This window comes from Carya illinoinensis, chromosome 4 (genome assembly GCF_018687715.1).
Source record: "Carya illinoinensis cultivar Pawnee chromosome 4, C.illinoinensisPawnee_v1, whole genome shotgun sequence".
In the NCBI taxonomy this organism is placed as follows: Eukaryota; Viridiplantae; Streptophyta; class Magnoliopsida; order Fagales; family Juglandaceae; genus Carya; species Carya illinoinensis.
Window position 1 is genome coordinate 29,063,382 of NC_056755.1, and position 20,935 is coordinate 29,084,316.

At 36.8% G+C, this 20,935-nt stretch overlaps 1 protein-coding gene across 3 annotated transcripts; it reads right to left on the reverse strand.

Moving 5' to 3' along the window:
- Window positions 1-6,831: 6,831 nt before the first annotated feature.
- Window positions 6,832-11,929, reverse strand: LOC122307734 (sucrose synthase). Of its 3 annotated transcripts, none has more exons than XM_043120804.1 (14): window positions 11,786-11,929; window positions 10,978-11,094; window positions 10,538-10,664; window positions 10,299-10,450; window positions 9,991-10,183; window positions 9,412-9,747; window positions 9,225-9,320; window positions 8,946-9,119; window positions 8,703-8,819; window positions 8,433-8,599; window positions 8,113-8,337; window positions 7,463-8,026; window positions 7,236-7,374; window positions 6,832-6,998 (listed from the first exon to the last, which is right to left on the reverse strand). In XM_043120804.1, the coding sequence occupies exons 2-14, from the start codon at window positions 11,067-11,069 to the stop codon at window positions 6,969-6,971; spliced, it is 2,412 nt and encodes an 803-aa protein (XP_042976738.1). In that variant the 5' UTR covers window positions 11,070-11,094; window positions 11,786-11,929; the 3' UTR covers window positions 6,832-6,968. The 3 variants fall into 3 exon arrangements, with proteins under 3 accessions (XP_042976738.1, XP_042976737.1, XP_042976739.1); XM_043120803.1 differs by having other exon boundaries at window positions 10,978-11,088; window positions 11,786-11,805; XM_043120805.1 differs by lacking the exon at window positions 11,786-11,929 and adding an exon at window positions 11,367-11,393.
- Between the last annotated feature and the right edge of the window lie 9,006 nt (window positions 11,930-20,935).

A 20,935-nucleotide genomic window follows, 5' to 3' on the forward strand; every position in this document is an offset into this window, starting at 1 on the left:
AAAAACACAGCTAGAAGGATTCAATTCATCTGTTTTGGAGAGGAAATTCCATATTTTGCACGTACGTTGGAATCATACACGAGCACAGATGGGAGAAAAGCATTGAATCATTTCCTTGAGTTTTTGAAGACGAGTTGCGGCTGCGAAGAGTATTTTTCAGCGTTTATTTTCTTCCAATATTCTCAGAACAATTATGGTGAATTCGTTTATGTTGAATTCCATTTCTAGCATGAGCTAAATTTTATTTATTCTAGGAAAACGATGTAACCTATTTCCGAACTATGTTTGATTGTCTATGCTAATTTAAGGCAATTCTCTCTTTGTTTATCTGATTTATTCTGAGTTTATTGCTTCTAATTAACTGGTCATTGATTAGATGATAATTAATCTTGTGATTTGCTATCGAAAGAGGGAATCATAGGGTAGATCTTGAATATTTCAGCATAAGTAAGTATAGAGATCAAAAGACTTATATGAACCTGTGTAGTAATTAAATTATTAGTCTTATTGCATTCTTGATTATTTAATTTGCATATTCTTGTGTGAATTGATAAACAAGAGTCATTTCCAATTGACTATCGAAAGAGGCTTTTGGATGAATTAGAGATTTGCTAATAGACGAAAAGAATTAAATTAAATTAGCTGGATGAGACAAGCATAGTGAAGAAATAGGTGAATTCGATTTCCTAGAAGTTTTCTTTCCCATAAATTTGATCTTTGAACGTCAGTTTTATTTCCTTTGCATATTTCTCTTTGAGTTGATCTTAATTTAATTTGCAACTACAAAAATCTTAGTGATTCCTCTAGATAAAATCGAGATTAGTATAATTTTGGTATTTGGCAAAAGTAAGGTACCATTCCCTGAGGACGATCTTTTCTTATCACTTTATTATAAAACTACGATAATGTGCACTTGTAGTTTTGCACCGATCAGTTACTATAAGTTGAACTGGGATGCAGCCCTTAATTCTGATCAGGGGCTAGTGGGAATTGGTGCCATTTTGAGAGATAATCTAGGAAGAAGCATTGGAACCCTTTAGGCTAGGATGGAGCTGAATTTGAATCCCTTCAGTGGGGAGGCTTATGCCTTAATGGTGAGTGTTGTTTTTTGTAAGGAAGTTGGTGTCTCTAATTTGGTAGTCGACGGAGATGCACTACAAGTCATCAGGCTTCTTAATGGCAGTTCTCTCGACTGGAGCTATGGTGGATTGATAGTGGAAGATGCTAAGAGGAAGCTGAACAACTTTGCTAACTGGTCAGCAGTTCACACTAGGAGTGAGGGCAACAAAGCAGCCCATGCTTTGGCCAGAAATGCCCTCACACTGTCTGAAGATTTGTTAGAACTTGAACTTACTACAATTTGTATTCAACAAATTGTAAGAAGTGAAATGTTTGTAATGTCTTGTTAAGGAAATGAAATGTTTCTTTTCAAAAAAAAAAAAGTTATGCTATGTTGTACGTCAAGTTATGCTTTGATTGCTTATGAATTTGATTATGCATTCATGCTTTTACTGTCATGCATGCATCATTAGCCTGTGTGGAGGTTTTTTGTTAACTTACTGAGATTTGTAATCAAATCTAACTGTGGTAGTCCCAACTACCATTCCCCTGAATGATAGATCTTATTACAGGACCTGAAGGAGAATCAGGAGCTGACCAACTAGACACAGTCAACTGAGTGACGGTGCGATGTCAATGTTAATATACTAGTTAATTTAAATTACTACTTGTACTATGGAGTTGCATCTCCAGTACTCTTTTGGATCATAGCCATTTTGTACTAGTGTTGTGATCTTAGTTGTTTAATGTATCTTTATGTATGAAGTATGTTTTAAACATTTGGGATATTTCAGTTTGGTGCATAGTATTGCTAAAGAAAATATATATATATCCACTGTGAATATTGCATAATGTTAGATGTATGTTAAGAACATTGCATCTTATATGTCATGAACGGGGGCAGGTAACCTTGCGTTGCATGTCTTGACACTTTAAACGTCTGTCCGATCCCAAGTGGAATTTGGGGACGTCACACAACTGTTTTTGTAACCCTTGTCTACCACACTCTTGTTGCATTAGAAAAGAGTGACTTACCACCCCTCCTCTATTTTCTCTAGGGAGATAACAAAGAGTTGCCCATTCCAACCTCCTAATCGACACTTGAATTATGTTTTGAATGTGTATGGTAGGCTAATTGGTAAAAATATATTACTGTCCATTTGGAGATAGAGAAGTGGGTTTGAGGCCCTAGTCCAATTATAGTTAGGCTTTGATTGATTATTACTAAAAATGTATTTATGGAATAAATATCTGGCTAGTTGAAGCTAGCGTGAGATTCATTGATTATAATCTTAATAAAATTGCCACACTTTAGGTTTTTCATCATTTTCATATGGCTTTTACATATGGAAGTAATGAACCAAGCAGTGGCACTTATTATGTGAGAGTTGTAATTTCAAAGTCCTTGCATACGAGACTAAGAGACTTGTCATCCCAAACGCAAGGGAAGGTCCTATCAAATGGACAAGGCGAGCAAAAGCCTCATGCAGGTAATGCTCAGACAAGCACAGACTTAGGCAAAGCTAAGGATTAGGAAAAGAGTATCTATGAATCAAGTAAGTGCCATTTTTAGGCTGGCAAAGGTAAGGCAACCAAAGGGACTCGAGTTCTATATCAGCCACGTAAAAGATGGACAGGTGATGCGCAAGGCAAGCAAATCTGAAAGCAGGCAAAGGTATTCAGGTGGGCAATGGGCAAGTAACTACTGGCAAACAATGTGTAGCTCAGATGCATTTCAAGGCGAGCAACGAACAATGTGACACATGGTCGGTAGGATGCCTAGAAATAACATAGGAGTGCTAAGAGTGTAGTAGGTAACGAAGCATATAGATCATACTCAAACAGCAATGTTTCTACAAGGAGCATGCACATGAAAGAAAGATCATGGGCTCAAATACGCCGACTAGAAATAGCAGCTTTCCACAACGTGGGCAACATTCACAAGCAATAGACCGCACTCCTCATCTCCCTAGCTGAAACTCTAAGAAATGCAAATCTTGTCCTTTCTGTTGCTATCACCCTCTCCATTTGACTAGACCGTGAAGGACTTGCCACGTGACAGGTCAAACGCTCAGTATAAAATCCTCACCTCGCTAAACTCTTTCTTCATGCTTTGGGATCTCCGTAGAGCTAAAGAGCCTCTCTCTCTCTCTCTCTCTCTCTCTCTCTCTCTCTCTCTCTCTCTCATCCATTCTGAAACTCGAGTGAAGGCAAAAGCTCTAACTCTGAAGGAAACGCTCAAATTCTCACTAGTTCATACACCAAATTCCTCATCGAACCAAGGGAAGCCAGACCATAAGCAAACTTTCAGTAAAAGCTCATTGTAGAGGTAGGTTCTTTCTTACGATAATGCTAGAAATGTCGGATAATGACTATGAGTACTCCAAGTTACAATCTATAGCATTTTGTCCCCATACTTTATACTTTTATGCATGCATAATATAGATTTTTATTAAAAGTGTTGATATTATTTTGTAAAATGCAATAGATTGTATTTTGTAAAATGCAATAGATCATCCCCATACCCAGGTTACAAAGTTTTTCGATTTGTGTGTGTGGATCACGACCCCAATCTAAAATGGGGCAATTTCTTAATGGTGTTTCTTTAGTTACTCAAGATCGTCTAAGAAATAAGTGATATCCCCTAGGTTGTCATTAGGCGACAACATGCTTGGGAGAGATGGTAACACTCCCGGGTTGAAGGCGTGGCCCCACAGTTGGTGAAGTTAAAGGATGTCATGGTCAACAATGGTTTGCGAAGCCAAGTGTCACTCATTACGAAGTCATACGCTCTGTCATTACCCACGGTGAGGTAGTTAAGGTGTGTGTATGGCCATGAGATAGGGGAGACCATAGTGCACACGTTAATAAATGGAAATGGTTGGTAAGATGGATTCATGCTGTTAGATGGACTTGGGGTTCAAGAAATGTATAATTTTGATGCTTTGGGCAATGGGAGCTCAGTACGAATGGGCATGATATTTTAATTTTCATGATTTCTGGATAAGGGGTTTATTAAACTAAGTCCATCACCATGGAGAGTCCGTTCCCTTCTCTTTGTAAACCCATTCCCTTCTCTCTAATCTTCTCCAATCCTAGAGCCGCGCGACGTCGGGCGAGGAGGGGGGGGGAGGGAGCTTCGGCTCCCGCTCCCCTCCCTTTCTCTGTTAGTGGTTTTTTCTTTTTTCTTTTTGTTTTTTCAGACCAATAAGGGAGGAATGCCACTCCGGACTGTCCAGCGCCAACCGTCAACACGCGCCCCTCCAGGATGTTGGTCAGCTACCGATCTACAAGCCCACCAAACGTGGTGCCAAATGGAGTGGGTCGTTGCCCACACGTGCAGGACGAAGCCTCGACTTTCTGCAGCATGTGGCTGTCACGTGCCACCAAGGGGCCACCTGCAAATGATGTTCTCCATTTTTTTGGATCCTCAGCCTTGAGTAATTCAGTTTTCAAGCTGTGGCTTTCCTCCCAGAGTAGTTTGCGTCTGGCACAGCCTCTGTTTGCTAGCTATTTTTGTGTTCTGTCTTTCCATTTTTTCAGTGTCTGGCTTTTGTGTTCTTGCACAGCTTCTGCTGCTGTTGGTTGGTGTCACCGATGTGTGTGTTCTATACCTCTATTTTTTGGAGTTTGATTTTTGTGTCTTGCATGGCCACACTCTTCGCAAGTGTCTATGCTTTGCACAGCCTCTACTGCTGTGGCTTTGTTTGTTTTGTTGTTTTGTTTGTTTCTTGTAATGTCCAAGGTGAGGTGATGAGCTGTTGATCGATCGTAATCTAAGGCAAAGAGCTGAGAGCGGCGGGTGATGTTATGGCCGATGGTCGTACGGTCGGCCTTTGCTGTGGAGTTTGTTGTGGTCCGCACTCAAGCTGGATGCTCGTGCCATTCGGGCTCGTGATGCCGATTGCCTGCGGAGGGTGTGCCATTGGAGCTCATGTCGTGCTCGTGGTTGGGTTTTTTTTTGTTGTGTGTTTTGTTTTGTGGGTTTGTCTGTTTATTTAGTTTTAGTGTATGTATATGCTATTAGACTATTTGTTCATAGTAATTGTCTCCTGTATTCCGCCTCCCTGGAGGTTGGAGGGGCCATCCGATCTCTGGTCATACAGAGCGTTTACTCTCTCTTGTGAGAAATTTAAAAGTTAAGACAATATTCGTCACTTTGTGTGCGAGGAAGCTCCTAAGCAGTTGCATTAGTTTACTTATAGTCTTGTTCTCCTGTATTGATAAGTCACGGTTGTAACTTCGTTTATTGAATGAATGCAATGAAACATATTTCCATAAAATAAAATTAAAAAAAAAAAAAATCCATCACCATGGAAAGCACTAGTATTGTTTATCCCAGTGTTTTTTGTACCGTACCGTACCGGCCGGTACATTCCGTATCGGTCACTAGGCCGGTACAAGTAAGGTACCTGTTTCGTATCGGCTGAAATACCGGCTTGTATTTCAGCTTGTACCGGCCTGTACAGGTCGGTATTTCAGAATTTCGGCCTTTATGTTTTTTTTTTTCATTTTTTTAAGTTATAATATTATTTTTTGACCCCCAATTCATATCAGACTATTTACAATTTATATATACATATGTATTCATATATAATTTATTCATATATAGATTATTATTTTGAAATATAATTTATATATATATATTTATATATATAATTTATTTATATATTGATAATCCCAAAATGGTACACGAAACGGTACCAGTATCGAAATATTTCGTTTCAGTGTCTTAACCAGTACGACATCAGGTACGATATTCAAAACATTGGTTTATCTAGAAGGATGGAACTTTTGAATGTGCATAGATTAAGAGAAATTAAATAAGATGACAATAAAGAATTGATGATCTACTCGATCAACTATAAAGAGCAACACTATTCCCCAAAATCAACTTTCGGTAGAGGTATCACTAGCTAAGCATTAAGAAGAGTGATGTGCTCAAGACTGCTTTTAGGACAAAGTACGGACACTATGAGTTTACAATTATACTATTTGGTTTGGCCAATGACCCTGCACCGTTCGTGGATATCATGAATATTTAAGCTTGCTGATAGAAAGAACTCGGTTCTTGATTAAAATATCATGATGGAATTTCATAAAGATCTTGTTTGATTACCTATACTCAAAAATGAGAAATTCGGAAGGCACAAACTTGCACAAAATAATTTTTGGAATCGTAAAGTTTTGCTCCCATGAAGCAACTTTCTCAACTATGCTACTACGGATCTAAAACAGAACGGAGGCTAGACTCTATTATTAGTAACAAATAAATACTTTTAATGTAAATTTTCAATTGAACTATATAATTAAATTTATCATTTTATTTATATATAAAATTATTAAATGAAATTTATATTTAATCAAATTATAAAATTTCTGGTCTTTTACTTTTAAAACGCTGTCTTTTAGAAAGAAAAACAAACCAGAGAGAGACTATGGTGATTTGATTTTTTTATGGCTTAAAAGCTTCACGTCTTTGAATTGATTTTATTTTTGAGAAATACTACACATCATCCCACACCACACACTTTATATATTAAAATATTATTTTTTATTTTTTTTATTTTTTATTTCATTTTATTCTTATTAAACTAATTAAATTATTCTATTTATCATTTACACACTACATATTTATTATTAAAAAAATGAAAAAAAATTAAAATAAGTGTAGTGTGTGAAGTGTGAGGATGACAAGAAGAATTTTCCTTTATTTTTTGATGGGCTAAAAACCCAACTCAAACATTTCCAACGAGCACTGGAGAACAAAAAGAAATCAAAGAGCCTTTGTCTATAGTCTCTAATCACAATCTCTAGAACAATGGCGATTATTCCTCAAAACTCGGAAGAAAACCACTCGTGGCACAGCCCCAAATGCTTCCTCCTCTTATTCACTCTTCAAATTTCCTTTACTCGACAGCGAGAGGAACAGAATCAGCCTGAAATGTAATACAAAAGTCAAAAAAGATGGCTCATAACCAGAACCAACACCTTATATATGCAAGCTGCATGCATGCCACAGAGAGCCGATGAATCGTTAATCAAGAATAATGATATACCCATGCGACCTTTTGTACAACTCTTTATACCAACTCTGTTTTAAATGGTTATAAAATAAGTTATAGAATAGTGGTATGAATATCGTTATTTCAGCTCCCTTATCGAAAGAATCTTACCAGCTTACGATACTTTAGTGCATAAAACATCTCGAGGTAGCGGCGGCTCTCACGGCGATCAAGTTTAGACACATGCTTCCAAAAGCCATAAACCCCAGTAAGGGTCAACAACCTCTCAGAATAAATCTGCCATGTGTACCTGTGTAAGGAAGCAGAGAATCAGATAAGTAGGCATAAACAGTACCAAATCTAAAGATAATAGGGGGTGAAGAGGAAAGGAAGTTCACTTCTCTTGGATCCGCTTCAACCCTCCCTGAGAGATCTCATTCCAGTGGTTAGGGTCGGCCTTAGACTTCTCAAAGAAATTGACCAGGAGCTGGGCCGCTTGATCACCATGATAGGGATCAATGTGGAAGCCAGACTTGCCATGCACAATGATCTCTGCTGGGCCGCCATTACAGGTAGCAAATGTTGGCAATCCACAGGTCATGGCCTCAACAACCGTCAGGCCAAAAGCTTCGTACACAGCAGGCTGCACGAAGGCTCCCTTAGAGTCAGCGATACACCGATAGAGTTCACCATTTCTCACTCGGTTCATCTGGGAAGAAATCCATCTAAACTGGCCATTCAAGTTGTAGGTTTCAATAAGACCGTGCATTTTCTTCATCTCAGCTTGTTCCTCCAAGTCCTTGGACTCCTTCCTCCGATCCCCAGCAACAACAACAAGGTTAACCAACTCCCGAAGGCGGGCATTCTTACCATACCATTCTACAAGACCTGTGATGTTCTTTACACGATCCAACCTCGCCATTGTGAATATGATTGGCTTGTTTCGGTCTTTCAATACACACCTGCAGCCAGGAACCTCTGAATGACAATTGTTTGAATTGGATATACGGAAATATATAAGGAGTGGAAAAAAGAGATGGAAACTCACAAGTGTTCCTCATTCTCAACAGAAGAGTAGAGCAGCTCTTCAATTTCAGGGTGGAAAGATGTCAACCTCTTTTCCTTTTCAGTGTAGGAGTAGTAAATGCTCATATCTGCTCCAGGTGAGACAATGTTGAACTTAGGATCAAAAACATCAATCCCATGTACAACACGATAGAGTCCAGGAAGGGTGAAAGCAGTGTGGCTCTCGTATTGACCAACGGTGTCTTTGCTGAGACGCATGACAGAAGGTAAACAATATTAGGGTCTCTGGATAAAGAAACATACAATATCGATAAATAAAAAAGGGAAAAAGGAGCATCTCACCTTCCAGCAATTTCTTGGAAAGTAGAAGTGATTATGAAGTCGGTATGATTCATGGCTATAAGATCTGCAGTAAACTGGCAAGAGAAGTGATACTTCTCCTCTAATTGTTTCCAGTATATGTCAGAGTCGGGATACTTAGTCTTCTCAAGGGCATGTGCTATGGTGCACTGCACAGAGGAAAAAATGATAATACATTCGTTATTTTAGACAGCAAAAATGAGCAAATGCAGCAAAAACAAAACGAGATAAGAAGAATTGTGTATGACAAACCTCTGTGACCCCAAATTTATGTGCCAACAATGAGGCAACAATGTTCCCATCACTGTAATTTCCAATGATTAAATCAGGCTTCCCTTGTAACTCTTTAGAAAGTTCATGGGCAACATCCTGAGAGAAAGTCATTCATTCGACATTACAATCACATACAACATTTAAGCAGAAAGGCTTCAATGCCAAAAAAATTCAAGTAACAAATTTACAAGCAAATTAAGGTACAACTTTTGATTAGTCTACCTCGGTGTAAGTTTCAAGATAGGGCCAAACTTCAAATCTTGAGATCCATTTCCGGACAATTCCCTTCTCTGTTCTAAAGGGAACTCGAAGAATATCCGTATGCTCTGTCCCAAATACTTTCTCAAGTCGCTGACCACATGTGGTTCCAACTGCATCAGGGAGGAGTCGTGTGACCTGGGAATGGAAGTAAAATTAAGCATCGACTTGAGGAACAAATCCACTAAAACATAAAAAATGTCTGAGCTAAAACTGGTGCACCAAAACATAAGCACAGCTTACGATGAGGATACGAGGAGTGATATCCAAGCCTTGATGCTTGATACGAGCAAGCATCTCACTTTCCAATGCCCGAACTTGATCCAAGATATAAACAACCTGGATGTGAAATCAAGTGGACGGAGTCAGTCAATCTATATTGTCAAAACACATCCAATTGAAAGAGGGTGCATTAGGATCGCTCACCAACCTGGCCACCAGTGTCAGGATATCCCAAGACATTATCCTGGGCAAAATACCCGTGAGGAGACATAATTACTACATTGAAGACCATAGGGATTTTCCCAAGGAACTTCTCAAGGGTGGATTGGTCGGGAGCCTCAAGAAGATCCAAAAGAAGTTGAATCATTTCTAATACACGTTCAGCAGTGTCACCCCACCCTCTTTCCAAACCAATCTCCTGGAACTTGTGCTCAAACTTAGAAAATGGTGTTTCAGGGGAAAGTGTAGAGAGGTAATCCTCTGCCTTCCTAAGAACATGTTGGAGGGAATTAATGTTCTGAATTCTATCATTCAGCATCATACTCTGCAGACAAGCAACAACTAATATAGTAAGAAAGTCAATCATAAAATTCCTATCAAGTCCTTTTAATCAGGCATGGAGACATACCAAGTATTTGGATCAAGTTATTCACAATTCAGAGTTTGAAACCCAAATCATTCTAGGATTACCAGTATTTGGAAATACTTAATAATCTAGTGTCTACCTTGTACGAGATGCCAAAATTACACTTTTTCTATGAGAGAAACAGAATATGCTCAGACGAACCTTCCCCTTGTAGCAGTGTACTCTCAGAAATTCAAGCAGCGGGTGCATGCTTTCCTTGTCATGAAAGAGCTTTGCGGAAAGGTAGCGATTAAGGAACTCCACACCATTCCCAATGGACTTTGAAAGAGTGGGACGGGGAAAAGATGCATTAAAGGGCTCAAAATCCAACTCAAGAACAAAGTTCCCATTAGAGCTGCATTGAGACGCATTGCATGATTAAGATTCCAAGTATATAAGCAACGAGTAAACTTGCATTTCATGCAAACAAAATACAGAAGCTATATATACTCCAAGCATTAGAATGTCACCTTCCATCCACTAGTTCCTCTTTGAATTGCAGGTACTCCGCCACACGTAGCTCTTCAACCACAAGAGCATGGACATTCACTCTTATGTAATCCCAAACGCCAGGCCTTGGACGAACCGCCAAGGCAACCCAGGGAGGTAGAACAATGGCTTCCTATATTTACATAAAAATCAGCTAAGATTGTCAATTTGACGACCAAAAGAAGTAGGAAAAAACCCAGAACAAAGTGATCGATATGACCTGAGTGGATCTCAAAACTTCACCAAAGGCCCCGTTCAGAAGTTTCTGTCTATTGGATTCAGAAATCGCTTCAAGCTCTGCAATAAGTTGATGGTGTTGCAGAATACCTTTTCCTTTGGCTTCGATCCTACAAAACCGTCATCCCATAAGACAATATGTACGTATGTAAGCAGATATTCCATTCTCATCCTCATCCTCAAACAACCACCTCTTCCTCAACAATGACCAATACTCCGGGAGGAGACAGACGAATTCCTATCCTGATTCCTCCTAGTTTTGACAGTACCTTTTTCTTTTGTTTTTCCTCTCTCCTTTTTTTTTTTTTTGAGGTATTATACCGAATCATGACTTAATTAACTTAAGCAAACTCTACCACACCCACTAAAATCGAAGCATATTTTTATTGAAACAGAAAAATCCCAATGCAAAACATCAATTACCTGGACAGGAGTGCCACGATTTCATTGCGGCTAGCAGCCAGAGTCTCATCCACGCGCTCACGGAGGCTGTGCACGCGAGTCAAGGCCGCCATTGCTAACTTCTCACGGAACCTTCAACTAACACGAAAAAAAAAAAAAAATCAACTGTAGAGAACAGATCCGACTTATTAAAATAAAACAAAGAAGAAAAAATAGACAATAAAAAGGAGATGGGATAAACACAAAAAGTCAAAGATCAAAACTTAGGTAAATAAAATACTATTCTAGAAGGAAGCCTCAAGACTTCTAAACCTACCACCACCGCCACCAACCACATAGAAAAGTAATAAACATGGATTTATCGCTCAACTAATATTGCAGTCTAAAACCAGTGCAGGGAATTACTGTACATATATATGATCTAGTGATCTCTGTAGCAGCATGACCACTCTCCATTAAATAATTAGTTCCAACCTGAGATCACAAAGCATTCAACCACGAGTGCTTGGCAGATAATAAAGCTCAGATCCATTATATTAATAACACCTTTATGGGATTAACAAAAGAGATTAAAGCAGAGAATAAATTGTTTAGCATGATGTCAGTAATCGGTACAGAAACATTGAACTAAACCAGAAACTTCATACTTGAAAGAGATGTTATCTTAAACCCAAAAAGAACCATTCTGATCCATTTTTCTTTTCTCCAGCTAAAGAGACAAGAAAATCTTTCTGAAGAAAGAGAATAAAAGAGAAGAGATCGTTCCGAAGATAGTATGAACACATACAAAAAAAAAAAAAGAAAGAAAAGCAAGATCCAGGACGGGTACCTAGAGAGAGAAGTTAAACAGAGAAACAAAAGGGAATGAATGGGGAGATGGAATGGCAGCAGTGGGAGCTCGGTTTTATAACCAGGAAAGTAGCGCGAAACATAAAAGGCCAAGCAACGACGTGACATGGGAAAGTGCATCACCAGCTGTAAACTCTGTTGAATAAATATTTTCACTTAAAAAAATTATATTTATAATATATACTGTTTTATATACCATTTTGAATGCAATTAAATGATAAAAATATATATATATTTTTTTTGATGAAAAATGATAAAAATATAATTGAACTTTGGAAACAAGTTTAATTTATTGGAGGGACCCACAAAGTGAGGGAATGAAGGTGGTGATGGTAAAAGCTTGACTTTTTTGGTAACTCTCAACCAATTTACTATGTGAAGTTTTATATAGAAGTTTTATATAATTTATTAAGTTTTATATGGAAGTTTTATATCATTTATTTTTATTTAATTAATATGTAATTTTTCAATTATATCATTTTATTTTAATGTTTAAATTTTTATATATTTAAATAAAAACTAAAAATAACAAATTACATATTAGTTAAAGAGAAATCCTTATAACCGGTCCATCTGTTCTTCTTTAAATAACAGCCCTTCAATAAAAAAATGCCACGTATGGATCAAAATTTTATCAAGACTTCACCGCACCACAGACGATCACACTCCTACAGAAGACCTTCTCCCCCCTCTCCACCAGAAATCCTTCTCTGAAATGAAAACCCCTTCCCCTGCAAAAACCATTCATCGGTGATTGCTACTCTCCCACCTCGATCCTGTCTCTCCATATTTTATAGTCTTTTTTATTAGTCTCTGTTTGTATAACTTGTTGGAGATGCTCAAAACGTTACTTTCTCCTTTATTAACAAACAATCCCCAACATCAGGGCCATTTATCTGCAAACCCATATTTATATATCAACCATATCCCAAAATAAATTCACTGCAAAAAGTTTTGATTCCCTTAAAGAGAGATTTTATATATCTACATACAAACAATGTTGGCTCTCGTATTGCGTTCGCAGTTGCTTTTCCAATTTCATAACTCAACCCCATTATACCAATAATTGACCAGCCAAGCTCAGGTAAGTAAAGCCTCAATCTTTTTATGAAACCCAATTTGTACCTCTGGTGGCATAGGTGCAAAAATACTGGGCGAAATCCATGCCCTTGTCCAAAGGGGTGGCGCTTTGCTCCCCGTCCACAACGCTGTTTTGGTAGCACCCCATGTCGCCCACACAAATAGCTTTCTTCTCACATAGAGAGAGAGAGAGAGAGAGAGAGAGAGACGAAAATATTTGAGGAAATCGGCACGGCCTGGGCGAAATCTAGAGTAATCGGTCTGGGCGAAATCGGCCAAAGAGGACAACGACGGACTGGTGGTGGTGGACTGTTGGCGGTGGAGGTATGCTCGGCTTTGGTTCTAGACGCACAGGGTCGAGGTCGAGATTGGGCTAAGCTGAAGTAAAGTGTAGTTCTCTCAGCTGAGAATCAATTCCTATCCCATGTGCACGAGTCTAGTGTGATTGTGGTGTGATTTCTGAGGTGGCAGCTTCTATATGGAGGGCTGTTATTCCTTAAAAATTAGACCGACCGCTTAGAAGCGGCTCTGTTAGTTAAATGAGTGATGTTACTTATAGTTATAAAATGTGTAAATACAATCATTTTAAAAAAGAATTTAGTTTATTATTAAAAAATTAATATCTTTTCATATTAATCTTATATTTATTTTTTTAAATAATTATATGATGTTTATACACTTAAAATTATAATTATTATTTTTCTATTTAATAAAAAAGTGTGATGTAAAATTTTCTTAGAGAGAGAGAGAGAGAGAGAGAGAGAGAGAGAGAGAGAGAGAGAGAGAGAGAGAGAGAGAGAGAGAGAGAGAGAGAGAGAGAGAGAGAGCTGCGACACCTAATTAAAAAGTTGGACTTTGGTATTTACGATATTAACGTGCAATAACTTTTCACTTTTCGTGCTTAATTTAGAATCTCAGCATTGATCATATATGGTCTGGCACCCACAAGAGTTAAACACAAGTTTCAAATCAAATAAAATAATAATAGGGTTTTATTTTTAAAGTAATGTATTAATTTGCGTATTAATATTGATTTTTTTATATTTAAAATTTAAATTAATATTATTTTTTATAAAATCTACTTTTTAACCAATCAAATTAAATTAATATACATATTAATACTTATTATACTTATAATTAGATTTTTTTCATAATAATAACACAACAGAGATTTGAAGAAATGATTTATGATTTTATTCACCTTGGAATGATAATAAAGAAAAATATTAGGGAAGATGAGAGCAAAGGGAAAACAATGAAAAATGAGGGCAGATCTTCAACATGTACTAAACGCAAGTATGAAGGCTCATCATACTCTTTTAAGGTATTGGCAACGCAAGCATTTCAGCCGAATTTTAATTTTTACCACTATTTTTATCTTATCTCATTTTATATAATTATTACAATTTTATTAAATTCTTATACAAAATAAAATAAACAATTCAACCTTTTAATCTCAAAATAAAAATAATATTTAAAAATATATTATAACAATATTTTATTTAACTTTCAATTTTTATTTTAATACATCTCATCTCATTTACAAAAACAAGCGAGTTGGGATTAATTAGCACCTAATTAATGTAAGAAAAATATTTTTCTTCATCTGAAAATTTATCATTTATAGTCACACTTATTCAATGGTATATTTTAAAGGACGGTGCTAGCAGGCCACCCAGTGTTTATCGCTAGGTGTACCGCTAGTTTAAATTTGTTCTAATTTTTTTTCTTTTAATTTTTTTGACATTCTTAATAATTAAGAAGAAATTAAATAAGAATATACAAGTTTATTAATAGTAAATTCCTTAATCACTAAGAAAAAAAATTTAAAACAAATTAAAATACTCAAGCAATAATTTTGAGCGGTAACATTGAGGAGACTAAATAGCATTTTCCTATTTTAAATTGCTACGATTTAAATAGTTGATATACTTTAAAATATTTTCTATCAATCAATGTAATATTGAAGATGACAAGATCTATGATAAAGATTACTCATTATTAAATTTTAAATTGTTATTTCTTTTTTTTTTTTTATTTGTTTTGTTTTAGCTCTCAAATTTATGATTTTTATCAACTAATAAGAATTTGATCTAGGCAGCTGAAAAGGTTTATAACGACTTAAAAAATAGAACTCTAATAGGATTTGAAAACATCAAAGAAATTTAAAATTATTAAAATAAATTGAAAACTATAACAAGAAAAATGAAGGCCAACCGAGATATCGCAACCCGACTCTTTTTTTTTTTGTAATAGTAATAGAGTTTTTCTACTTAGCAGCCTTACATTACATATATGTTAAAAGAGAAAAAGTAAAAAATAAAAATAAAAAATAAAAGTAGGTGTGTGGTATAAAATTACTAAATAAAATACATACAAATATTACATTTATCATGCATCTAGATAAATTAAGTATATTTAAAAGTAATTTGTACAGTCTTATTAATGTGCATAAGTAATTTGTAGATCAATGGCAGTCTTAACATATAATAACACTCAAAAAACACCTCAATATGTTGTTTGCCCATATAATGCACATTGCTGTGCACTAGTAGACTAGTAGTACATAACTTTATGGAATATCCATCCAAATATGATCATGCCTTGCAACCAAAAAAACAACCTAACGTAATCATTCTTTGCCATTTTCCCAAGCATTATTTTGTTAAGACTTTTCTTTTATATATATATAAATATGCCTCTCTACGTGATCTCCCCAGATCATCTTGCTTTAAATATAATTTTTCAAACATATGGAGTTTTTCAAGTCATTGTGGTAGTAAGCTGGAACAGAAAAGTGATACCAAAGCAAAACAAATTATTATAAATTATGAGTAATTTTATTAATCATTTCTACACCGTACATTATACTTAACTTTTATTTATTTATTTTTTTACTTTTTTAATTAATAAAACCATTTTTTGCGTCCAAAGGTTTTTCGTCCAAGCTCAAATCGACGGGAAATGGCATCATTTGCAGCAATTTCAAACTGGCTGCTAAATTTCATCGCAAATGGTCCCATACGGTAATCCGTGCAGTTTATATTTTTTTATTGCAGTATTTTTTTATCAACGCTAAAACATGCTAAAAAAACCAACCTTTTGGGACCAAATCTTTTTGCGACAGTCTAATTCCATCACTAATATCCAATTTTGCGATCAATCAAGTGGTCACAATTAGTTTCAGTTGCTAATACATATTTGCATGTATTTTCATCATTTTATTTTGTGGCGAACAAGACATTGTCACTAAAAATTTATTTTTTGCAATGAAAGTATGTGGTCACAAATAATGTTGACGAAAATAATCATTTTCCATCACTTTTTTATTCTTTTGCAACCACATTAAATCACCACAAAAGATCATAATCAGGGAAAAAAAACCGTAACAGTATGTTTTGCATTCCCCTTCTTTGAATTTGAATTCCTTAACCCTAAAAATGCGTCTCCCTCTCATTTCCCCTCTGTGGGCCAAACAGCCTCCCTCCCTCACTAGCACTTCTCTTCTCTCTCTCTCTCTCTCTCTCTCTCTCTATGAGTGGCAATTTAGGATTGCTATCTAAAGGAAGAATGAGATGGTATTTATGTGTAGGGAAAGTGAGGGCTACGTGTATAATGTCTTATTCTAGAATGTTAAGGGTATAAGCATCTTTTGATTGTTATTTGTATTTGTTATGGGTTAATGAAGCAGACCGAGTCTTAAGGGTTGTTGGGTCATGGGCCAATGCATTCATACTAAGTGTGGAAAGTTAAGAGCAGTTGGGCTAGGCGTGGGCCATTTGCAGATTGTATCCCTGTTTGTTAGTTTCTATTTTTGTATTTATTTCTTAGTTCAATAATGAGAAATCATCAGAAGTTTATCCAAAATCACAAGTGTGGAGGTTGTGGCTCCTCGAATTGCCACTATCATTACATTTACATATTTTACATATTTTTGTGTCCCTAACAGTGGTCTCAAAGCCGCATTCCTATGACATGGCTGAGGAGACCTATCATGCTCAATTGGCTGAGGCAATGCCAACGTTGAAAGGAGAGTCAGTGCACTTGAAGGGTGAGCAGGAAAGGCAAAAGTAGATGTTGGAAGCCGTATTGCAAAAGCTCAGTAACTTAGCAGCAAGCCATGTTCAACTAGTAGTGGCAACTTGCAATCAAAACATGGGAGAAAGTTCAGTAGGTAATACATTTAAATTAAATGGCAACCCATTGTTTGAAGGCCATGGGGGGGATTCAAGCTAGAACCCTTAGATTAGACTTTCTTAAATTTGATGGTTCAAGACCTATTGCCTAGGTTTTAAAAGCCTAACAGTTTTTCTCTTAATTTAATGCCCCAGAGGATCAAAAATTGCAGATTGCCTTCTTTCATATAGAAGACCAAACCCTTTCATGGTACTGTTGGTTAATAGACTCTAGCCTAGTCCATCCCTGGGAGGAGTTTGTTGTGGCTTTCAAAATCAAGTCTGGGCCTTCAGCTTATGAAAACCCTGTTGGAGCCTTTACTAAGCTCAGACAAACTAGTACAATGGAAGAATACCAGTCACAATTTGAGGTGTTATCTAATAGAATTAATGGCCTTATGGAGGAATTTTGTATTAGCACATTTTTAAGGGCTAAGAAAGGATCTCAGGATTACGGTGACTATGTTCAAACCAACAACCCTCTCAACTGCCTTTGGATTGGCTAAACTGTAGGAAGAAGAGGTGTGGAGGAGAGGCTCAGGGTACTAGCCGAGGAGACCAACACCCAACCAACCCACCTTAACCTAGACTCCAAGACTACCTGCACCCAAACCCCTTTTAAGACTACCTGCACCACCAAATAGACCAGAATCCATAAACACAAACCCCAACTGTAGACCCTTTAACCCAAGCAGAAGGCCTGCCTTACCAATTAGAAGAGTGACACCTGCACAAATGCAAGAAAGAAGGGAAAATAGTTGAGTTATTATTGTGATGATAAATGCATAGATGCAACAGACCCAAAATCTTCGTACTAGAGGGTATGGGAGAAGAAGAAAGGGAGAAAAATATTGAAGGAACTCTAACTCTAATACAACCTGAAGAGCCTAAGGAGAATGAGGGAGAGGTTGGAGAACTGCTAGTAGGGGGAGTTCGGTCTAGTCCAGTCCAGTCTTTGGAGGTTTTTTAGACCGGACTGGACCTATTCAATTCAGAATTTTCCAACCTTGGACCGGACCGAACTCCCTAAGGATCGGGCTGGTCCGGTCTCATTCAGGATGGTCCTGTTTGGTTCGGTCCATTCTGTCCACCATGGACCTTCTTCTTTTTTTAATCCAATGGCATTTTGTTAATACTTATGTAATTATATTGTGATACATTTAATATATATACATATAGTATAATATTAATATATTATAGTAATATGCTAATACTATTAGTTTATTAGTATATAGTAAACTAGTAATAGTTATTAACTTATTTACTATAACTAATAATACACTAATACTAATACTATAATTAATAACTATATGTAATAATAATAATAATACTATGTGTAATATACTAGTATTTTTTTTTTCTTTGATAGGAAATCTAACTGTTATTCCAATAACCAACATTACATTAAAGACTTAGCCCAAATGGTTTGGGTAATAAATTTGGGTAACAAAATCAGGCCATGAACTGCACCACATAACTAAATCTTCAATATGCCATGCATATCTAGCCAACGTATGAGCTGCTTCATTGGAACTTCTTCCCACATGCTTGATCTCACAACTTGAAAAATACTTCATCAACCTCTGAACTTCATATACCAGATTGCCAAACTATGTCATAGTTTCTCTACACCCATCACTTCATTTACTAGCAATAGGGAATCAAATTCAATAATTAAGCTTGTAATGCCAAGAGAAATGCAAACCTGCAGACCACGTACCATAACCAGCAACTTAATTTCAATTGGATCATTAACTTCTCTTTCCTTCTTACTAGCTAATAATAATACCTCCCCTCTACCATTTTGTAGAATCATTCCAACACCAGTACTACATTGATCTGCAAAAGTAGCCCCATCCACATTTGACTTCATTGTTCCATCCTGAGGTGGTGTCCATCTACACTGTTGCTGCATACTCTAATCTGTTAACTCATTCACTGCTTGATATTCCACAGCCAAGGACAAATCATATTCTACTATTATACTAGGACTGAGTACTTGATTCTCATACAGTTGTTTGTTCCTTCTACACCATAGGCCCCAATCAATTAAAAGAACTTTTCAAGCTCACCCTTTTCAAGCTTCCACAAAAACCTTCTTATCTCTCATATTCTTTTTTATTGGCAGTCCCTCCTTGCAAGCCCTCCAAGCAAACACTCTAAATCTATTTGGGATCTTCAATTTCCAAATATACTTCCATATCTTCCTTTGAGCTTCAGCATTGAGCATTTCCCTCCTTGAACAGATTGTGCATCAAATTTGAAAAATCTATAGGCAGTTCTCACACTAAAAAGGCCACTCCTCTCATGATCCCATACAATACAATCAGGTATGCCTTCTGCACCTGGCATTATCATGAAAATTTCTGCTACTTCTCGAGGTGGGAACATGGTCGTGACTCTTTCTATATTCCACCATTTTGTTTGAGAATCAATAAGGCTTGCCACTCTATCTTCTCCATGTGCTAATTGTCTATAGGGCCGAGCTTGTACCAATTTATGATTTGGCAACCAATAATCAGGCCAAATAGTAATTAACTGGCCATCCTCTAACCTCCATCTACATCCATTCGTCAGTTTTTGTTTTACTTCCCATATTCCTCTCCACACATAAGATGGAGCGAACCCAAGCCTTGCCTCTTGAAAACATGAAAGTGGAAAATACTTTGCCTTGAATAACTTATGTAACAAACTGTTCTCTTCTTTTAAAATTTGCCATCCCTGCTTAGCTAATAAGGCTTGATTGAATAAATGCAACTCTTTAAATCCCATACCTCCATTAGCTTTTGTTTCACACAACTTTGCCCAACTAAGCCATCAGATCTTATTTTCATCGTTCTTTTGCCCCTACCAAAACTTTGCCATCATATTCTCTAGTTCCTTGCAAAAAGTAATAGGCAACAAGAAGCAACTCATAGTGTAGGTTGGAATTGAAGTTGCAATAGCTTTGATCAAGACCTCTCTTCCACCATAAGCCAACAATGCTTCCTTCCATCCCTTCGGTTTTGACCAGACTCGATGCTTTATTTCAGAGAAGGCCTTCTTCTTCCATTTTCTCACCAAGGGGGGAAGACCAAGGTACTTGTCATAGTGATGATGTTGTTGTACCCCCCCAAAAATTCATGATCCGTGCTTGTTGATCTGCTAGGACATTTCTACTAAATACCATGGATGTCTTCTCATGATTCACCTTCTGTCCAGAAGCATACTCATTTATTTCCAACAAGTGTTGTACATTTAAGCTTGCTTGCAAAGTGGAATCTTAGGAGCTATTTTACAGATTTGGATTCCTTCTACTTGCTTGTAACTAACCGCTTGTTTCAATAAAGCAACAAGTCCCTCTATGCATAGCAAAAATAAGTAAGGGGAAATTGGATCCCCTTGCCTCAAGCCTCTAGTTGGATAAACTAGTCCTTTTGACTCCCCATTCACCAAAATAGAAAAAGATACAGTTCTAACACATAGCATAACCATCCTTATCCATCTTGGTGCAAAGCCCATTCGCATCATCACTTGTTCAAGAAAACCCCACTCCATACGGTCATAGGGCTTACTCATATCTAGTTTAATGACATAAAACCTTTTCTACCCCTCATCTTCTGCCTTATAAAATGAACTAGTTCATATGCCACCAAAACATTATTAGAGATAAGCCTTCCTGGAACAAATGCTACTTGTAAAGGTGAGATGACAGATGGTTGAATGCATTTCAATCTATTAGCAAGCACCTTGGAAACCAACTTATAAACCACATTGCACAAACTAATAGTCCTATAATCTGCCACACATTCAGATCGTTTCTTTTTTGGAATCAGAGTTATGAAAGTATGATTTATATCATTTGGAAGTTGGCCACTATTTAAACATACAAAACT